This window comes from Centroberyx affinis, unplaced genomic scaffold, assembly GCF_046629955.1.
Source record: "Centroberyx affinis isolate AG114_WGS23_722 - 3 ecotype Tasmania unplaced genomic scaffold, CSIRO-AGI_Caff_v1 ptg003396l_1, whole genome shotgun sequence".
In the NCBI taxonomy this organism is placed as follows: domain Eukaryota; kingdom Metazoa; phylum Chordata; class Actinopteri; order Beryciformes; family Berycidae; genus Centroberyx; species Centroberyx affinis.
The window spans coordinates 16,903-36,304 of NW_027281379.1; the positions used below are offsets into that span (position 1 = coordinate 16,903).

The following is a 19,402-nucleotide window of genomic DNA, read 5'->3' on the forward strand; positions in this document are numbered from 1 at the left end:
CATAAAACCGATTAACAGGCGGGTTTTTCATTTAAGCTCCAACAGAGCTAAACATTTTTCACAATGCTACCACAATTATTATCATCTCAATAATGAAATTGTAGCATTTTACACCCCTACCTTGCAGATATTAGACTGACTGGGCTCATTATCTGTTGGTTTAATTTAGATATTATCCTGAAGTCTTTATGCCTTTCTCCCCCACTAAAATCTATTGAACTTTTTAAACAGAGCAACAATTGTTAAAAGTATTTAAGTAAATTGTGTCTTTTCTGCTCCGCCTTAAAAGGTCCCAGGTCTCTACATGATCAATGGTAAGCCTGTTGCGCTCACTGACGGATAATAAAATTAATCTTATTTGCACGTTAAATACTTAAAAAAAACAAAGAAAAAATAAATGAAGTGATAAATGGGTGCTGAGGGGGCTGCAGCACCCCCTACTGGCGGGGGGCTGTAACTGCAAGGCTAAGCCCCGTCACACTGTAAATTTCAGATGCTTTGTGTGTTCATTGTTTTAAACTTGGTGTGGTGGTGCTGCCGGACGATTCGTTATGTAGCTCGCTCCCTGTCTCTCAATTTCCTGTCTCACTGGTTACAGGCAGGGGTTAAAGTTGATAAGTTAATAAGTAAATAAATCTGATTGGCAGTTTCATACATAATAATGTCAAGCGAGTTCACATGCCTGCCAACTCTCACGCATTGACCGTGACGCCACAAGTCCATTTTCTCACGCAGTGAAAAAATAATTAATAACTGATAACGTCGCGACGCGAAAAAAGGACACTGACAGCAGGACAGACGAGACAGAAATGTATGATATTGTAATTTATTCCCATGCATGCTGCTCAGAGTAATCTCAGTCAGTCAGTCTGTCTCTCCCTCTCCTCTCGCGCCGTGCGCACCAGGCAGGAGTGAGAGTGAGTTGCTATGGTTACGGGGACGCTCTGTGTCTGTCGCTCTGACACTTTCTCATGATTCCCAATAATAGTTTTTTAGGTTAGTATGCCTATGCAAAATCATGAATATAAGCACCTCAATGCTGAAATCTAGTAATATAACATAATTTTACATTTTTGGTTAATATTATACAGGGTTGCTGTTTCTTGACTTAATCCAAGAGGTTAGGTGGTGTAGAAATGCAGGACATTTGTTTTAAATGACTATTTTTTTCTGACTGCTGCTTACATGTACATGTATGTCAATAAATCAGTATTCATATTCTAATCATTTACGAAAAATATAACTCTCTAAATGAGGACAGTTTGCATAATGAGTAAGTTTAGTTTGATACTCTAAGTACATTTTGCTGCCAATACTTATGTACTTTTACTTAAGTAAGTTGTTGTATTGCTGCTTTTACTGAAGTAAAAGATCTCAGTACTTTTTCCACCACTGGAATTGATTATATAATTTAGTAAGTTACGTTATTTCTTGTTTCTGTCACAGATCTGGTAGTGCGACATGCTTCGAATGAGAGCAAGAGGATGTCTTTGTAGTGTGGAGTTGCATTTTGGAGTGCGGTCTTCAATGAATTCAGTTAATTAATGTTTTCAGTTGCTGTGTGTGTGTGTGTGTGTGTGTGTGTGTGTGTGTTATAAAGTTCAAGTGCCTTGTTCTATTGCTACCCGTATAGCGTGGCTGTGGCTCACTCAACAATAAATCGTCTTCTGATTAGGAATAGCATTCTGTGTGTGAACTGTCCATAGCTGAATATGGCACTATGCTGCTTTGACATACAGCATGTTGGTGTTCAAGTTTGCTGTCTGTTGTAGTGTAAAATGTTCTAAAACTGGTGTAAAATGTTGGCCATTCAAATTAATACAAAAATCATGAATGATGCGCAGCATTTAATATGACGTCATTATATAGACTTTCTCTCAGCACCCCCAACTCTGACTGACTTCCAACGTCCCTGCCCCTACTGTTGGCCTAGGTGAATGGCAGCATACTTTACTTTAATTAAAGTCGAGATTAAATGAAAAATGCATTTTATTTTAGATCACATCCCCGGTCATATTGTACACCTATTTAACAATATATGCCAAAAAAAATACAAAAAATCCATTTCTTTGTATTCTTATATCAAAATCCAATCATGTTTTCTTCCTGTAAAACAAAATATGCCGTGTGCTTACGTAAACATGAACCAACCGATTTCAACCAATAATATCATGACATCCACCCATCAATCATTCTTCAACCTGTAGCTAGCCACACCGGTCATATAAAACCACACTTCACCGTTTCTGGGTCTTTGCAGCTGACAGAGCAATATGCAGTGGCGGCACCAGAGATTTTCTTTTGCTGGTGCTATGGGGTTGCTCTACTTTTCAGCGAGGGTGCTCTGAAATTTTGTGTTTCCCATTAATGTGCCGGTCGCGACACACGTACACATGCGCACACACACACACACGCAGTGCACACATACGCAGTACCCGCTCCACAACAGTTACAATGTCATTCTGTGTTAAACACAAGGCGAGATATTCAGCTCATGGGATATAGATGTAAGGTTCACAAGCCTGCCTACGTAAACACACCTCTCTGAATATAAGATTTCACACAATTATGCCACGGACAGGGCTTACACACAAGCAGCAAGAAACAGAAACAGGTTTGTGCACATTTCAGTCTCAGATTCTGAGATCACAAACTCATGCTGCCAGTTATCAACACCTCGACTAATGAATCGACAGTATTCCGTTCCTCCATAGACCTAATGTTATATGAATGAGCATCGCATAGAGATAACTATAAGGAGTCAGAATTTGTGCCTCAACCACCAAATGCATTAAATTCATAATAGGAAACAGAGGGGAAAAAATCATGCACTTACAATTATGTGCAATTTAATGTTACAGTGCAAATAAGAGTCTTAACTTTTCTGGTAAACCAAAATATCGTGGGCAGGTGCAGGTCCCCTTCCTCATCTCCATCCTCCGGCTTTTCTTGGTCCTGGTCAGTGACTAGCGTTGTGTCTACAGCTTCATGAGACCTATTATCACCTGTATTAGGTTCACAGTCACTCTCCTTTCCAGGTTTTGATTGAGTCTCCATACGTGGACGTTTATGGAGTAAAAAACGATCCATGGTAACTTAGCTAATGCTACAAAAAATTGCGCTCTGGCCTCTGGCTAACAGGAAGTGGAAGGTCAAAAGTTCAATGCGTGCTGCGCCCATTGGCCGAATCAGATCACCTGTGTTGGCTTTATGTTTTTTAGTCTAAAAATAATCGGTTTGTTTTATTAATGTATTCATTCATTTTTCAAATTATACATTATAGTATTCACACATTAAAAATTTAAATTTCTAAATAAACCACAGAAATTTCTTGGGGGTGCTAGGGGGGTGCTATGGCTATCCTAGGGATAGCTACAGCACACCCAAGCCCCTCCCTGGCGCCGCCTATGGCAATATGGAGAGAGATAGGAGGAGATGTGTGTTTGGATATCAGTGGGCAAAAACGTTGTTTTCATTTCCAAAACAATGTTGCTGAGGTCTAATTCATTCATCTCTCCCTTGTCCTCCTCCTGATCTAACAACAGGTGAGGGAGGTGTGTGTGGAGCCAACAGTCCTCTGTAGCTCCGTTTCTCTCTGTAGCTCCGTATCGCGCTAAACTCTAAGCCCCGCCCACTGTATAGCGGTCCAATCAAATGCAAAGGATTTGATTTAAATCCCTCTTGTAACTGTACACCGCTCAAATATTCCGTTTCACTGGGAAATACGTCACAGTACAGAAGCTGAAGACACTCTAACTTCCGTTTCAGTGGGACTTTAAGCGGCAGGTGCGTGTGGAGGCAGAATGCCAGAAAGAGACCTGTATGCACACACGCATACAGGAACATAGATCAACAAACAAATGATGGAAAAAGTTTTTTTTGTTTAGAATATTTATTTTTTGTTTATTTGTTGATTTGAACTTGGATCCCTGCTCTGTTTGGGTTGATTCCCCCTTTTTATTTTGATACATTGATCATTATTAGCACACACACACTCCTGCCATAAAATCATCCGCTTGGATTCCATCATCAGAAAATCATCAACCAACCTCATCAAACAGTGAGTAACCTAAGCAAACAACAGCAGAACAATCCAAGTGTGAGCGCGTTGTCACCCCGTATTATCTGGTGTAAAGGCTGTTGGTAAAAAACAACTGAAAGCCATAGGCCTTACAATAAAGTTGTAGATATTTAAGTAGACATGGGTAATACAACTAGAGGCTTTATGAAATGTTAATGAAAAAATCTGAAAGGTTAAAGTGGTTTAAAAAAGGAGTGGAAACAACCCCAACGAAAAATCACTAACATATTCCTATAAAAACCTGTAGTGTGTCCGCGCGTTTATAGGGACCTCATTTAAGATAGTTTATTCTCCTATGGTATTGCTGTATAATATTCCTATAGGATATAGTTTATAGTTTTGTGTTGTATCCTCCAGTGTATCATGTAATTAGCCTACTATAGCCTAATTTGTTATTAATTTTCTTGAGAGCTGAAGTCTTTGTATTTAATTTTTTTAGTCATTTTTTATTTTATGAATTTTTGACTGAGATGAATGAAAATGTTACAGGCTGCAGCCCTGAACTTGGTCCAATAGCCTACAATAAATCTATATAACAGACCAAAGTCTAACATAAAGTGCATACGAGGGGAGAAATATCTTCATATATCGTCATTATATTGCATAGCTTTAGGGCATTTTTGCTTTTCACTTTTTTCAAGGATTTGGAATAGAACGATTTAGTTTATGAAAGCAACAAACTTCAGAGGGGTCTTAAAAAAACAACATTTATTTATATGTGTGACTTCCACCTGAGCTTATGGATGTCCTTGTGTGGGAAAATGTTTCTGCTGATGACGAGGTTGTTGTTCATGCTCAGGTCAATCAGCCGTTCTCCATTGCTGTTTCTTTCTCTGCACCCCTGGGTGCCCGTTGCTCTCTGGTAGTTGGTACTGTCAGAGCCCACTTTAGCTCTCAAGTCTCCAGTTATCAGAAGCATGTTGTGTTGGGGTGCTTTGGAGTTCGTACCAGTTGTCTTTGTCCTCTTTGTCCTCATTTGTTGGTGCACAGCACTGCAGGATGGTTAGTTTGCAGTACTTTGAACTGAGATGTACTCTGATCAGCCTCTCTCTCACTGGTTCCCATTCCAGCAAGGTTTAGTCTTTCTCCTTTGACAGAATGATGGCTACACCATGTGTGTGGGTGTCTGTGACCTGAATGGAGGATGGTGGATCCATCGTAAAGCAAGTCCAGCAATATTCACTTATCCCCAGGAGGTCCAGGTGATGCCTCTTCATCCCACTGAGGACTTGTGCCTGAAATGCTACAGTAGAGCACCTGCTTATATATCTGTGAGTATTATGCCAGTACAGCAGTTATGCACATCTGCACAGAATAGTTTACATGATGAAGTACTCACTGTGATCAGGTAGGAGATACAACTTCACTGGACGAAGTCTCCGCAGCTAAGTAAAACTAGAAAAGGTTAAATTTTCTGAAGAAAATTTGTGGGCTTGCTTCAGCAAGACAGGTTGAAGACAATTGAATTGATGACAAAGTGTTTAAATGTCTGTACATTTTGAGTATTTTGATCTGCTGTTTGCCGTAGTAGCTCATAGCTATAGTAGTAGTAGCAGTAGAAACAGCAAAGGACTGAAAGCCAGTGCAAGTGTAAACCAGCTACAGTGTAGTAGAGAGACTGCTGACACTGTAGTAGCTGCGGTAGTAGTAATAGTAGTACTACAGTACTTGAAATTTCACTGTTTGAAGTAGTTAAAATGTGTAACTGAACAGTAGTAGGAACACTACTACTAGACAATACCACTAGTAGTAGTAGTAGTAGTATTAGAAGTAGTAGTAGTAGTAGTAGCAGTATAAGAAATAGTAGTAGTAGTAGTAGCAGTATTAGAAGTAGTAGTAGTATTAGTAGCACTATCACTGGCACTAGGTCACAGAGAGCCAAATAGAGAGATAGAGTTGTGTGTGTATCTTACACAGTGAAAATACACTGTAGGTGGTCATATTGACAACAGAAAATAATAACATTTGAAAACCTAAGACACTGTTTATCCAGTTAATTCCATGCACAAAATGCAATCAGGCTGTAACACAAAAGTCATTCAATACTTGAGTAAACATTGTCCAGGATTCAGCAACAACAGTGCTCCCACAGAGGCATAGCCTACTATTCATAAAAGTGATTATTTCTTTTACTTGAACTGCATCTACCCAAAGCTCCCTGTACTGGGGAAAAGTCGCTGTGAAAAGTTAAATTATTCTTATAGATGAAATGAGTGTTGTACTGTTTTGAAAACAGGGGGAAGCTTTCAGAGCTTTTATAATTAAATCCAACTGTACAGGAAGAATCAACAGTGTCATGAATAGGCCACCAGGTGGAGCTGTGCTGAAAGTGTCTTTGGGGCTCCCCCTGCTGCCATAAACATGATACTACAGTACAGGCAGAATCAACAGTGTCGTGAATAGGCCACCAGGGGGAGCTCTGCCGGCAGTGTCTGTAGAGAAAGGAGAGAAGCTTTCTATCAGTAGTAGTATTGGGACTACTAGTATTAGAAACAGTAAAAGTAGCAATAGTGGTAGTAGTAGCAGCAGGAGTAGCAGTAGAAGTACCAGTAGTAGCAGTAGCAGTAGTAGTAGCAGCAGTAGTTGTAATTATAGTAGAATCAGTCATTTAATGGTAATTACACCTGTGTTGTGTGTGTGTGTGTGTGTGTGTGTGCCTTTTTAAAGGTTGTAGTATTATGGGTTGTAGTAAAAGCAGCAGTTGTAATATCAGGAGTAGAAGTAATACAATTAGCAGTAGTAGTAGTAATTGGACTATCAGTATTAAAAAGCTTCAAGCTTGGTGGTGTCAGAAGATAATGTTACCCACTGGATTTGAATCCACAATCTTCTGCATTGCAAACCTTTACACTGACCACCAGGCTACTGAGTCCAGTGGAAGGCATTATGCTCTCTGTCTCTCTGCCTCTCTCCCTGTCTACCACCTGTCACCAGGTGTTTTGAATCCTTTAATCACACACTTTCTACTGAAGGAAAAAAAGGCAGTGGGATGTGGAAAACTCTGAAACAAACGTCCATAACTCAAAAACTACACATGCTATCACTTAGATATTTACATTGTCAGAGAGGGGAGGAGTAGCAGAACAATTTGATATGTAACATGTATGTCTGCTGTTAAACTTGTGGAAATGACTACAGTTAAAAGGAAACAATCTGTTGAAAATCGACACAAATACTATTCCCTAGTGTTGAACAAACCATCATAGCTCACAAAATACATATCCCATCACTGAGATATTTATATATTGGGAGAGATAAGAAGTATGTCAACATTTTGATGTATAATATGTGCGTGTAGTGTGAAACATGTGGGAACTATTACAGATCAAATATTGTATTTGTAGAATGAAAAATCGGCAGAAACAAGGCTAACTCAAAAACTACAAATGCTACCACTTAGATATTTACATTGTGAGAGAGAGGAGAAGTATATGAACAGTCTGATGTAAAATATATGTATGTGCTGTGAAAATTGTGGGAATAGTGGCAGTTTAAAAAGTTTCTTCAGAACAGACCTGCTGAATGAGAGATGAGGGCTGTAAAAAGCAGTTTTTAACCAGTGTTAAACAAATGTTCGTAACTCAAAAACTATAAATGCTATGACTTAGATATTGACTTTGTGAGTGGCACAAGAAGTAGCAGAACAGCTTGATGTGTAAAATGTGTATGTAGGGTGAAAAATGTGGGAGCTACCACAGTTTCAAAACTTGGAATATTTAGTAAAAATCACAGCCTCTAGAGTTCCTAGAGTGTGTGATGACATCACCACTCAAGCAGGCTGAAGATTCTCCATTCATTTCTATGGGGAAGAATATCATGTTTAAACATAAATTGTGAAAAAACTATAAATAAAAGAAATGACCAGAAGAGGATGTCACGTGACTTTCTGTTGGTCTCTAAATTATCAACCCGATAAATGATCATTAGAATCTGTGACTCTGCTCTCTGGAAGTGTTTGTGTTTTCATCAAGGTACCAGAAGGTTAATTTGGTGTCAATTAACGGGTCACTATGGACTGTAATATATAAAAAGAACTTTTGCACAATATTCTTTGTCATATGAATGCCTGAACAATCTTTTATAGGTTATAAAACAACTATTTCATTTCATTTCATTTCAAACCTTTATTTAAACTCGAATAACCATTGAGGTTGCCCTCATTTACAATGATGTCGAGTTACAAACAAGTTCAAAGTATTAAATAAATAGGGCAAGACATAGATGACAATAAAGAAAATCAATTAAAACAGTTACACATTGAGGCAGGGAGGTTTGTGATCATGGTTTTAAATTGTCCATAGGTTAGTAGAGTATTGGTTTTTAGTGTGTGTTGTAGATCATTCCAGGAATTTGGAGCACTAAAATAAAAGGCTGATTGTCCAAATTTAGACCGTGCTTGGGGGACCTTAAGCATAAGCAAGTCATTTGAGCGAGTTTGATAGGGTCCAAGGTTCCAGTCCAACAACATTGAAATGTAGGGTGGTAGCTTTCCAACGAGGGCTTTATATATAAACAAATACCAATGTTTATTACGCCTCTCTGCCAGAGAAGACCAACCCACCTTATTGTAGAGAATACAATGGTGAGTACCATAGCTATCACCAGTAATAAATCTGAGGGCAGAATGATAAACCGTGTCTAGGGGTTTAAGGGTGGAAAGAGCAGCATTTCGGTAAATTACATCCCCATAATCCAACACTGATAGGAAGACTGCCTCAACAATCCTCTTTCTGCTATTCATAGGGAAGCTGGTTCTGTTTCTGTAAAAGAAGCCAATTTTTTGACGCAGTTTGCTGACAAGATTGTCTATATGGTATTTAAAAGTAAATTTCTCATCAAGCCAGATGCCAAGATATTTGTATTCAGTAACTCTCGCAATGTTAGATCCATTCGCAGTGGATATATGCATACAATTGTGATCAATATTTCTGGCTCTAGTAAACAGCATGAATTTTGTTTTATTTGCATTAAGTACCAGTTTAAGATTGATAAGAGCATCTTGCAGAGCATTAAAGGAAAGCTGCAGGTTCTCAATGGCTAGTTGTACAGAATCAGCAATACAATATACAATGGTGTCATCAGCATAAAGATGGACCTGACAGCCACTCAATGAAGAGACAATATCATTTATATAAATGGTGAAGAGGACAGGACCCAAAATTGAACCTTGTGGAACACCTTTTGTTACTGGCAAGAACTCAGACTGGACACTTCCCGACTTTACACACTGAAGTCTCTCAAACAAATAACTCTGAAACCAATCACAAGCCTTTCCATCAAAGCCAATACTGCATAACCTTTGCAAGAGCAAAGGATGATCAACTGTATCAAAAGCTTTTGACAGATCTATAAAAAGGGCAGCACAGTGTTTCTTATTGTCTAGAGCGGAAACTATATTATTTGTAACTAATGTAATAGCTGAAATAGTGCTGTGGTTAGCTCTAAATCCAGATTGGTGCGTACTTAATACAGAGTGACTTGAAAGAAATGCCTTGAGTTGGTTATTTACCAAAGATTCCAGGATTTTTGCTAGACAAGATAATTTGGAGATTGGTCTGTAATTATCTAGATCATTTCTATCACCTCCTTTATGTAATGGAGTTACATGGGCTGATTTCCAAACACTAGGAAATATTCCTGTTGTGATAGAAAGATTAAATATATGTGTTAATTGCTCAGTAATAAGTGGAGCGGACACTCTTAGAAAAAAAGGATCCAATTTATCTTCTCCTGTTGAACTCCTGGTATCAATGGCTTGTAATGCTTCAAATACATCACTAGCAGAGAACGGCTGAAAGTTAAACTGAGAGACATGGTTCATGCTACATGCACAATCGTTATTAATATTAATGAGAGGGGGCCCTGTGTAATCCTTCTCAAATAAATGCCCAGCATCTGCAAAGTGCCTATTTAGAGCTTGGCAGACCTCTTTCTGTTCTGAAATCACAGAGTCGCCACATTTAATATGTGCAGGTAGGGAAATAGTGGATTTATTTCTGTTTGAGTTTACTGCTCTCCAAAATTTTGCAGGGTTTGAATAGGAGCTAGTAATTAAGTCTAAGTAATAATTAGATTTGGCATTTCTCACAGATGATGTGCATTTATTTCTAAGCTGTCTAAATGATGACCAATGGGATGGATCCCCAGAGTGTCTGGCAAGTGACCAGGCTCTGTTCCTTTCCTTAAATAAAGCTGATAATTCGGGCGAAAACCAAGGGGTTAATCTGTCTTTTATTCTAAGCTTTTTGAATGGTGCATGTTTGTCAATGACTGAAATAAGGGTTTTTGTGAAAAAATCCAGTGCCATTTCAACATCTGGGATTTCAGATGTATAATGTATGTCGCTATGGAAAACATCAGTTAAAAAGGCCTGGTCACTAAAATGTCTTAGATTTCTCTTTGTAACCGTGTGAGATTTTGTTTTCTTTAGCCGAGTATTTCTAATACATGCTATAGGGCAATGATCACTAATTCCTAGCTCAAAGACACCACAGGCAATAATTTTATCAATCCTATTGGAAAAGATGAGATCAATTAGGGTAGACCTAGAGTCATCTTTCAAATTTGGCCTAGTGGGTTCTGTAATTAGCTGGGATAGGTTGAGGTTACTACTAACCTCCTTGAGATAATCAGATGTATTATTCAGCCAGTTCAGATTAAAATCACCCACAACAATGAATTCGACACCGGAATACTGAGAGAGTAGATCTGCTATTTTGTCAATGGAGTTTGTATCAGCAGATGGGGGTCTATAGACCCCTACCACAATTACTGTATTAGGCCCTAACTGAACCTTTAGAGCAAGAAATTCAAAACATTTTGGTATGGTCACAGCATTTAGAATTGTTACAGAGAAACCTGATTTAACATATATAACCACCCCACCTCCCCTTCCAATTCTGTCTATTCTATATAAATTGTAGTTCTTTAGAGCTACATCCAGGTCATTGACACTCTTTTTCAGCCAAGTTTCACTCAGTACCAAGATATCAGGATCAGTCTGCAGAACTAATATATTTACATGATCTAACTTCTGAAGTAAACTTCTAATATTTAAATGAATTATCCCTAGGCCGTGTCTGTTCTTAAAGGTAAGTGGGTTAAATGGAGTGTCTGGAGTGGGATCAGAAGTAGCAATACAAGGCTGTTGGAGGGGGATTGTAATTAAATTAGAGGCAGTAACAGAACGATTTGAAAAATGAATAGGGTCTCTAACAGTGATTCGAGTAGGAATGATCGAAGGAATAATATATTGTTCAACCTTGGGGAATAAAGGGATCAGATTAGAAATAAGTGACAGCCCAAGCCTAGACTGGAGGGAGAAGGCCTGAGCGGGTACCAAAACCTGACAAACTGGGAGGCTTGGACTTAATTGATATCAATCAGAGGGGGGATGAGACACAGAGTTATCAGGCACAGAGGTGGCTGGTTCCCACTTGAGAGATTGTACAGCAAGATCAATGTTCATAGCAAGCAGAGAAGACCCCCTGTAATTTGGGTGAAGGCGGTCAGATTTAAAAAGCTCAGTTCTATTATGAAAAGAAGTGAAATTGTCCACATAAATTACGTTTTTGGCATTGCAGTAAGCTTTCAGCCAGATATGGAGCTGGCGTAGGCGGCTGAATTTAACATCACCAAAGCATGGGGGGGAGAAAGGGCCAGAGATGACATATTGTTTGCCTGTCGCTTGTAGCACATCCATAAGGCGAAGGAAGTCATCTTTGAGTTTCTCGGATTGTTGTGATTTAATATCGTTTAATCCGACGTGTGCGACGACTGTAGAGATGGAGGGATGATCTTGGGTACATTTTGGAACGGCATTGGTGATGTCCTTAACTCTGGCTCCTGGGAAGCAGAGGGTTTTTGCTTTAGAAAGCGATACATGACGAACGATGGATGATCCGACCACCAGAACAGCGGGGGGGCGGCGTCTCCGGGGAGTGTTGTTTGGAGGCCTGTCCGGTTCAGATGACGTATGGGCAAGCGCCAGTATGGGTCCAGAGGGGGGAACCGTGGGGGTTAGGTGTCGCCCCGGCTTCCTTCGGTGTGAGCGGACACTTGTTGTGGGCTTGGTGGATACCGTTGACGGGGAAGCCCTCACTGCAGCTGCCGGTGAGGGGCGGACATCCAGAGTGGCACCTGGGCCAGAGGACGAGCATCCATTTGGAGTCGGAGAAGGTGGACAGCCTAAGTTTTCCAAAGCCTGGAACTTGTTTTCAAGTCTCAAGACTCCAGAGGTGCGGGGACGAGCAGCGAAAGAGCCACGGGACCCTCTGCCCTTCACTAGGCTCCAAGGCCCAGGCATGGATGGAGTGGAGCAGGATTGAAACTTTGGTTTTGCACCAAGGCTTGGCCAGATGTCCTCTCTCAGGTGTAGAACGGATGCAGAGGCTAGGTCACCACCAGCTGCCATTGAGCCTGACCACGGAAGAGTTGTATCATTATTCCCACAGACCGGAGAGTGAGGCTGGCAGGACTCTATCGGAGCATTGCTGCTAGCTGGGCCCAGGATGGAAAGATGTTTTGACTGGGTTGCTGCAACGGTGGAAAACCCCAGGATCAACTTATCCTTCTCCTCAAGTTCATCTCTCAGGCGAGAAATGTCCGATTTCAGCTTAGAGATGGTAAGATCACAGGAGACACACTGTGCCATGCTGAATGTAGTTTAAGTGATAGTATCCAGTAGCCACTCCACTAAGATGTCTAAAAAGGTAGGACTGCAGTATTGTTCTGTTTGAGAGGTCAGTAGACAAAAAAAAAAAAAAAAAAAACTTGCGTATTGCAGAAAAATACAAAGTGACAGGAGACAAGGTGAAAACAGGTAAAGGCAGAGAATCCAGAATTAAGTAATTAAGAAGGTAATCCAGTTCCAGCTAAGAAGACTACTCCGGCCCGGGTATTCTGAGCAGCCGGTGTGAACTGCTGACGTTGACCAATCACAGCGCCGGGCGGCAAAAACAAAACCAGAAACCAGGAAATGCAGTATAGTAAGGGAAAAAAATAAAATAAAAATAAAAAAAATAGCTGCCACTGCAAGTTAGTTACTATGATCCACAAATACACAACACACATATCAACACAAAAACAACTCTAAATTAGGTTTTCAGAAACATTTTATTCTTTTATCAAACCCTTTTTTGTTACACTAACAAGGAAGATGCCATACTGCAAATCCAAAATTTCCCCCAACACAGACACCCCTTCTCTCACAGTCACACACACACTCACACACACAATCAATTCAAACTGGAATAGAGTAGAACATCTACACACAATATCTGACTGCTGTAACTCCCTAATGAAGACCAAAATACAATTCACCAAATACGAAAAAAAACCAAATAGACAAATAGATAGATACAAGTAACACAGAGCATAAAAACGGTGCAGAAGATACCAATCAATAAATAATAATAGATATTTTTGTGAAAGAAATAAAACTACGGAGCCCCTAAAGTCCTGATATGGGCAAATAAATACACATAAACATAGGCTATGACTCAAAACCGTGTAACATAGTGTTATACACAAGGTGGGAAGGTGGTATATATAGCTATCACAATCACCAGTAGTGATATCCTTGAACGGTTACTTGGAAGACTGCGTGAAACGGTCAATGTGTGTGAGGGCAGTAAAGCAGCAAAAAATCACCTTCCTACATGGGCCCCTGACAGCTTCTGGGCCCCGTGGATATTTACGCCAGTGTCCTCTCTGTTTGTTCTCTCATCATGTGTTTGGTCTCTGGTAGCTGCTGTAGTAATCCCTCTCCACAAAAGCTCTGCAGAAACAGCTGTACAGCAGCATCAGTACACTGCTGATGTTGTTACTCCTACAGAGGAGGATTTACCTGTACAGTGATGCTGCTGCCAGTTCTGACTGTCACTCAGTTAAGAGAAAACAACCTGCATTTAATAGTAGCACCAATACAGTATGGAGGCAGGGGTGAAGCACAAATGCAGAAAAATGATCCAAGAAACAACCAGAAATATTCATCTTTGGCAAGTAAATCAAGTTTTGTTAATGTGCACTTTTGTTGCAAATTAGAAACAACTGCTGCAATTTATCTTGATGCCTCTGTAATTTATTGGAGTTCACCATCCTCTTCTTATCTCCACTCATCGCCTGTCAAGACAGATTAACAGACAGACAAGGTGAAATATTTAATTTATTGTTCACACTGTGCAGTCTATTTGCTTTCATATTGTATGGGATATTAATTTCTGGATCAAAAGATAACATTTAGATATAGAGTGATGCAATCTGCTTTTTAGAATTAATTATACTGTAACACTGAGTGAGAAAATGCTTTATCAGAAAGGCTTGTTGAATCCTCACCAGCAGGTGGATGTGAATTACAACTCTAAATTGTGTTTTCACCTCAAGGATATCGATGATTTAGTAAAGATAGAGTATCTATATCTGTGAGTATTATGCCAGTACAGCAGTTATGCACAGAATAGTTTACATGATGAAGTACTCACTGTGATCAGTTAGGAGATACAACTTCACTGGACGAAGTCTCCGAAGCTACAAAAAGACGACAAAGTAAAATAATTGAATTTGAAATGAACAGTAATAATGTAAGAAACAGAACTGAACATGACAGATTAATTATTGATTACTAATACCTGGCCTTCTGCCATTTTTTTTCCCAAGTACAAACAATGCAAGCAACAGATCCAAATATTACACATTACAGTACAGCAGATGCCAAAAAACAATCACAGGAAAAACTTACTGTTAGCAGGTTTGAACCCTGAAATACAGACAAGAGGTTACATGATTACTCAATGACAGATTACAAATAAAGATTTATGAAAGGAAACACAAAATGATGTTACATGTATGTGCATCACTATTTCTAGATATGTCAACTAAATGTATTTGCTGAGATGATATTAATAGTTTATGGACTTTGAATTAGCAGAATCACCACACATAAAATATATATGAAGTTATGGAACAATAACACTAAGACTGTCACAAGCATGTATCCTACGCTAGAGGAGTAAAAATGGCTTTATGAAGATTAAGAAACTCTTCGTCCCTCACCATTATTGTTCCTTCTCCAGATGAAGACTCCAGCGATGCAGATCACCAGGAGGAGCAGCAGTCCAACGACTCCAATGACAAGAGCAGTATTGATCCCTGAAGGAGAACATGGAACCAAAACAGAGCATTCAGACTTTGTCACATAACACTGGATGGATCACATTATGTTTTTGTTCCACTTCAGTATTTTAAGTATAGAGAGGAGGTCATGTGAATCAGACAAACAAGAGAGACACCTAATGTGTTTTAGTGAACCGACCGGCACGTTTGGTTTCCTTCAATATTCTCATGGAGTTAAAAACTGTCTGGTTGCCCAAATGGTAAACAAGACTGAGACCAAATTTACTAACAAGGAGGATTAAACTATGTAGCTATCTGGGAACACCATACAGTACATAGAAGCTACTCTGCATGAGAAAACATAGGCTGGAACTTGCAATATATACTATATATAAAATCTTTTTTTAAATCAATGTATTGTTGTATTTACATATAATTGATGTTGAACAAGAAGGGCACTCTTTGCTTGAGTGTCTTTTTCTTTGCAGAGCTGTAATTTTATGAAATTGTCCAATACATTCATTCATTCATTCATTCATGAATTGCAAGTCAGGTGTAAGAAGTAAAGTAAATGTCTCTCCTCCTCCATCAGCTCTGATCCCAGTTTTACCTGGGTTGTTGGTCTTGATCACTGCTGGATCCAGTTTGGTGACGATGTCCTCCTTGACACCAGAGAGCTGAAACACACACTTGTACTTCCCCCAGTCTTCAGGTTTGACTGATGAAACGTCCAGCTGAATGCTCGTCTGGAAGGTTCCATCGTGGTTGGGGAGGATCTCTCCCTGGTCCATGAGGTCCTGAAGCTCCTCTCCATCTCTAGTCCAGAACAACATGACTCTGTCAGGGTAGAAACCTGTAGCGTGGCAGCTGACTGGAGAGGAGGGAGACTTCTGGAGGAGAGACACAGAGGGAAACACTAGAGAGAGAGAGAGAGAGAGAGAGAGAGAGAGAGAGAGAGAGAGAGAGAGAGAGAGAGAGAGAGAGAGAGAGAGAGACTCAAAAATCATTACAGTTATATGTACAGTGGGTCGCTATATGTTGGTTCATATTTATTGTAATGTTTCTGTACATTAGAAACAGAAGAGACAGATGAACATTGTTGTGTCCATGAAACTACATCAGGTCATGTGACTCTACCTGTACTCTGCAGATTGCTCTTCCCATAGTGCACATACTTCTTCAGAAAGTCAATGCAAACCTGGGACAAGAAGTACTTAATGTATGTTAATCTATCTTTGTTATTGTTCCTGTTATGTTTGGTGATGACAGCCTGCGGTGTTGGAGCGATCCATGTCAGTGTCTTCAGGTCCAATACCAGCCAGTCTTCTCCATCATAACCATACTGATCATAACCATTACCATAATCTCCAGTCTCATCATCCCATTCACAGCCAAACATCCTCTGGTAGGTGTGGACACCTGAGAGAGAGACAGAGACAGAGACTGAAGTAAACCAGAGTGAGATCCTAGCACAGTCAGTATCCTCTCTTTACCACAGAGACCAACAGACAGTTTATCTACACTGTTGAAGGTAGTGGCTTCATGTGAGCTGCAGGAGCACACACACACACACACACACACACACACACACAATGAGGTGGAGTCCTAACTAGCAGACACACACTGAACCTGATCCTGGAGTTAACATCACATCCACTGAAACCCTGCAGCCAGTGGATCAGTCCCACAATATCCTCTTCCTAGGAGAAACTACAGAAGCTCACTAGACTGTCCTGAGGCTGGTCTAGAAGCTTCCACTGAAGGAGAGTTTCAGCCTAGGATTAGTCACTAGGCTAGACCTGGTCAGCCAGGACAGTGAGTCTGTTCAGTAGTGTGTTACTACAACTGGTCAGAATAAGGCAGAGACCAGCAGGACCATTATGGAGACTGGGAGGCAGTCTGTCCGTCCTGATTGGTCCATTCATCCATCAATCATTCCATACAACCAACAACTATTTCCACCTGCAGATGTTGGCTTGGTGCCGCCTACTGGGACGGACCAACACACTGTGGTCAGTACAGTAGAGTTAATGTAATCTAATCTGTAATCTGTTCTACTATATATTTATTATGGGATAGACACAGCAGAGTTGGGTGTTGAACTTTTTCAACCTGTGACCTGGATGAGAAATTGAACATCTTGTCCTGTCAGCAGGTTCATTAAAACATACTGCTAACTGTCATATGGGACCCAGCAGAAGCATCCTGTGTCCAGTTTACAGTCCTGCTCCGTAGATTGAGAAACCAGGTAGTAATGTTATTCTATCAGCTGTGTGTTGTGAAACTGTTGTGATAAACAGGTTTCTACAGTAGAGTTATGTTTTCTTTATTATAAATTATTCTAATCTAATCTAGTGAAGATAAACTGTTAAAAATCTCTGTTGGCTATTATGGGATGGACAGAAACACTGTATGAGTACAGCAGACTAGCATCCAGTCATCGTATCTGTGTGTGTGTGTGTGTGTGTGTGTATGATGGAAGCTACATCTCTCTGTTACTTTACAACAAACCAGGATGAAAAACATTTCAGCAGAATAAAGTGAAACACAAACAAACCTCCAGTTTGGTTGAAGCGCTGCTTCAGAGTCTGAAGTTCGGCTTTGGAGAACTGATGGGCTCTCAAACATCTCTCAGTGTACCACTCAAAGTGCTGTGGATCATCTGCTATGAATTTGTTCATCCAGTGTTTGGGTTCTGCTCTCTTGGTGTTTTTGTCATAGTAACCGATCTGAACTTCATCAACCAACCCAACAGCCACAAACTCTGGGAAGTTTGGGGCAGAGGATGCAGTGTAGAAATACTTCAGGGAGTGAGTCACTGTGGGACAAACAGTTAACAGAAGGAAGGTTTTGATTTACACTTTCTTGAATAAATCTTCATAATAACAATGTATGATCGGTTGAAAATTCCCCGAGCACAGCAGAGAATTTACATTTCTGTGTGATGACTATGGGACAAATAAATAAAGCAACAGTTTCTTGAGTAATGTACAGAGAGTTTTCATTCATTTTGTAAAGGCTTGGTATTCATTAACACAGACTCAAAAGGGATTTATAATTTGCCAGAAATTTAAGTTTATTTCACTCCAAAACACTGTCAAATATATCAATTTTCTGAAATGCATCTGGAATGCATGAGTCATTATTGTCAACACATCATGCTATTTTGACAACTGTTATTTAATTAAAATATTTCATCATATTAAATACATCATATCAATAAGTATCAGTATAGAAGGAAAGTTGACAAAGCTGACATTAATATCTGTAATCACAAAATAGTCTCAATATGCTGGTGGTAGTTACAACAACTACAAAGGAAAGATTTTAAATGTGATCTTACCTGGAGATGCAACATGACAGAAGAGCAGCAACAAAATAATCTCCTTCATCTTGTTTTGATAAATAAGTAGACTACAGTTTAAAGTAATGAATAAATCTTCTGCTGATTAAAACTTTGTCTCTGGTCCACAAATCGTTACAGTCAGCTTCACAGTGAAAGATCCAATTCTAGCCAATAGAAATTCAGAAAAGACTGTTACATCATAGGTTACCAGGGAGGAGACTTCTTTAGTTGAAGCTTACGTAGCGAGTTTCAGGAGCAGGACGACACCTCAACCGCGCCTCTTCCGGCATTCCTTAAATACCATCCTAACCCTCTCTTCTCTTATAGCCTAATTCGTTATTAATTTTCTTGAGAGCTGAAGTCTTTGTATTTAATTTTTTTTTAGTCATTTTTTATTTTATGAATTTTTGACTGAGATGAATGAAAATGTTACAGGCTGCAGCCCTGAACTTGGGCCAATAGCCTCCAATAAATCTATATAACAGACCAAAGTCTAACATAAAGTGCATACGAGGGGATAAATATCTTCATATATCGTCATTATATTGCATAGCTTGAGGCCATTTTTGCTTTTAACTTTTTTCAAGGATTTGGAATAGAGCGATTTAGTTTATGAAAGCAACAAACTTCAGAGGGGTCTTAAAAAAACATTTATTTATATGTGTGACTTCCACCTGAGCTTATGGATGTCCTTGTGTGGGAAAACGTTTCTGCTGATGACGAGGTTGTTGTTCATGCTCAGGTCAATCAGCCGTTCTCCATTGTTGTTTCTTTCTCTGCACCCCTGGGTGCCCGTTGCTCTCTGGTAGTTGGTACTGTCAGAGCCCACTGTGGCTCTCAAGTCTCCAGTTATCTGAAGCATG

The 19,402-nt window shown here is 39.7% G+C and overlaps 1 protein-coding gene across 2 annotated transcripts; it reads right to left on the minus strand.

Moving 5' to 3' along the window:
* Positions 1-5,416: 5,416 nt before the first annotated feature.
* Positions 5,417-18,749, minus strand: LOC139660846 (major histocompatibility complex class I-related gene protein-like). 2 transcript variants are annotated; one of them, XM_071539097.1, is made up of 8 exons: positions 18,537-18,745; positions 17,751-18,011; positions 16,331-16,612; positions 15,804-16,109; positions 15,134-15,229; positions 14,820-14,837; positions 14,563-14,608; positions 13,204-14,203 (listed from the first exon to the last, which is right to left on the minus strand). In XM_071539097.1, the coding sequence occupies exons 1-7, from the start codon at positions 18,583-18,585 to the stop codon at positions 14,568-14,570; spliced, it is 1,053 nt and encodes a 350-aa protein (XP_071395198.1). In that variant the 5' UTR covers positions 18,586-18,745; the 3' UTR covers positions 13,204-14,203; positions 14,563-14,567. The 2 variants fall into 2 exon arrangements, with proteins under 2 accessions (XP_071395199.1, XP_071395198.1); XM_071539098.1 differs by lacking the exons at positions 13,204-14,203; positions 14,563-14,608 and adding an exon at positions 5,417-5,466 and having other exon boundaries at positions 18,537-18,749.
* Between the last annotated feature and the right edge of the window lie 653 nt (positions 18,750-19,402).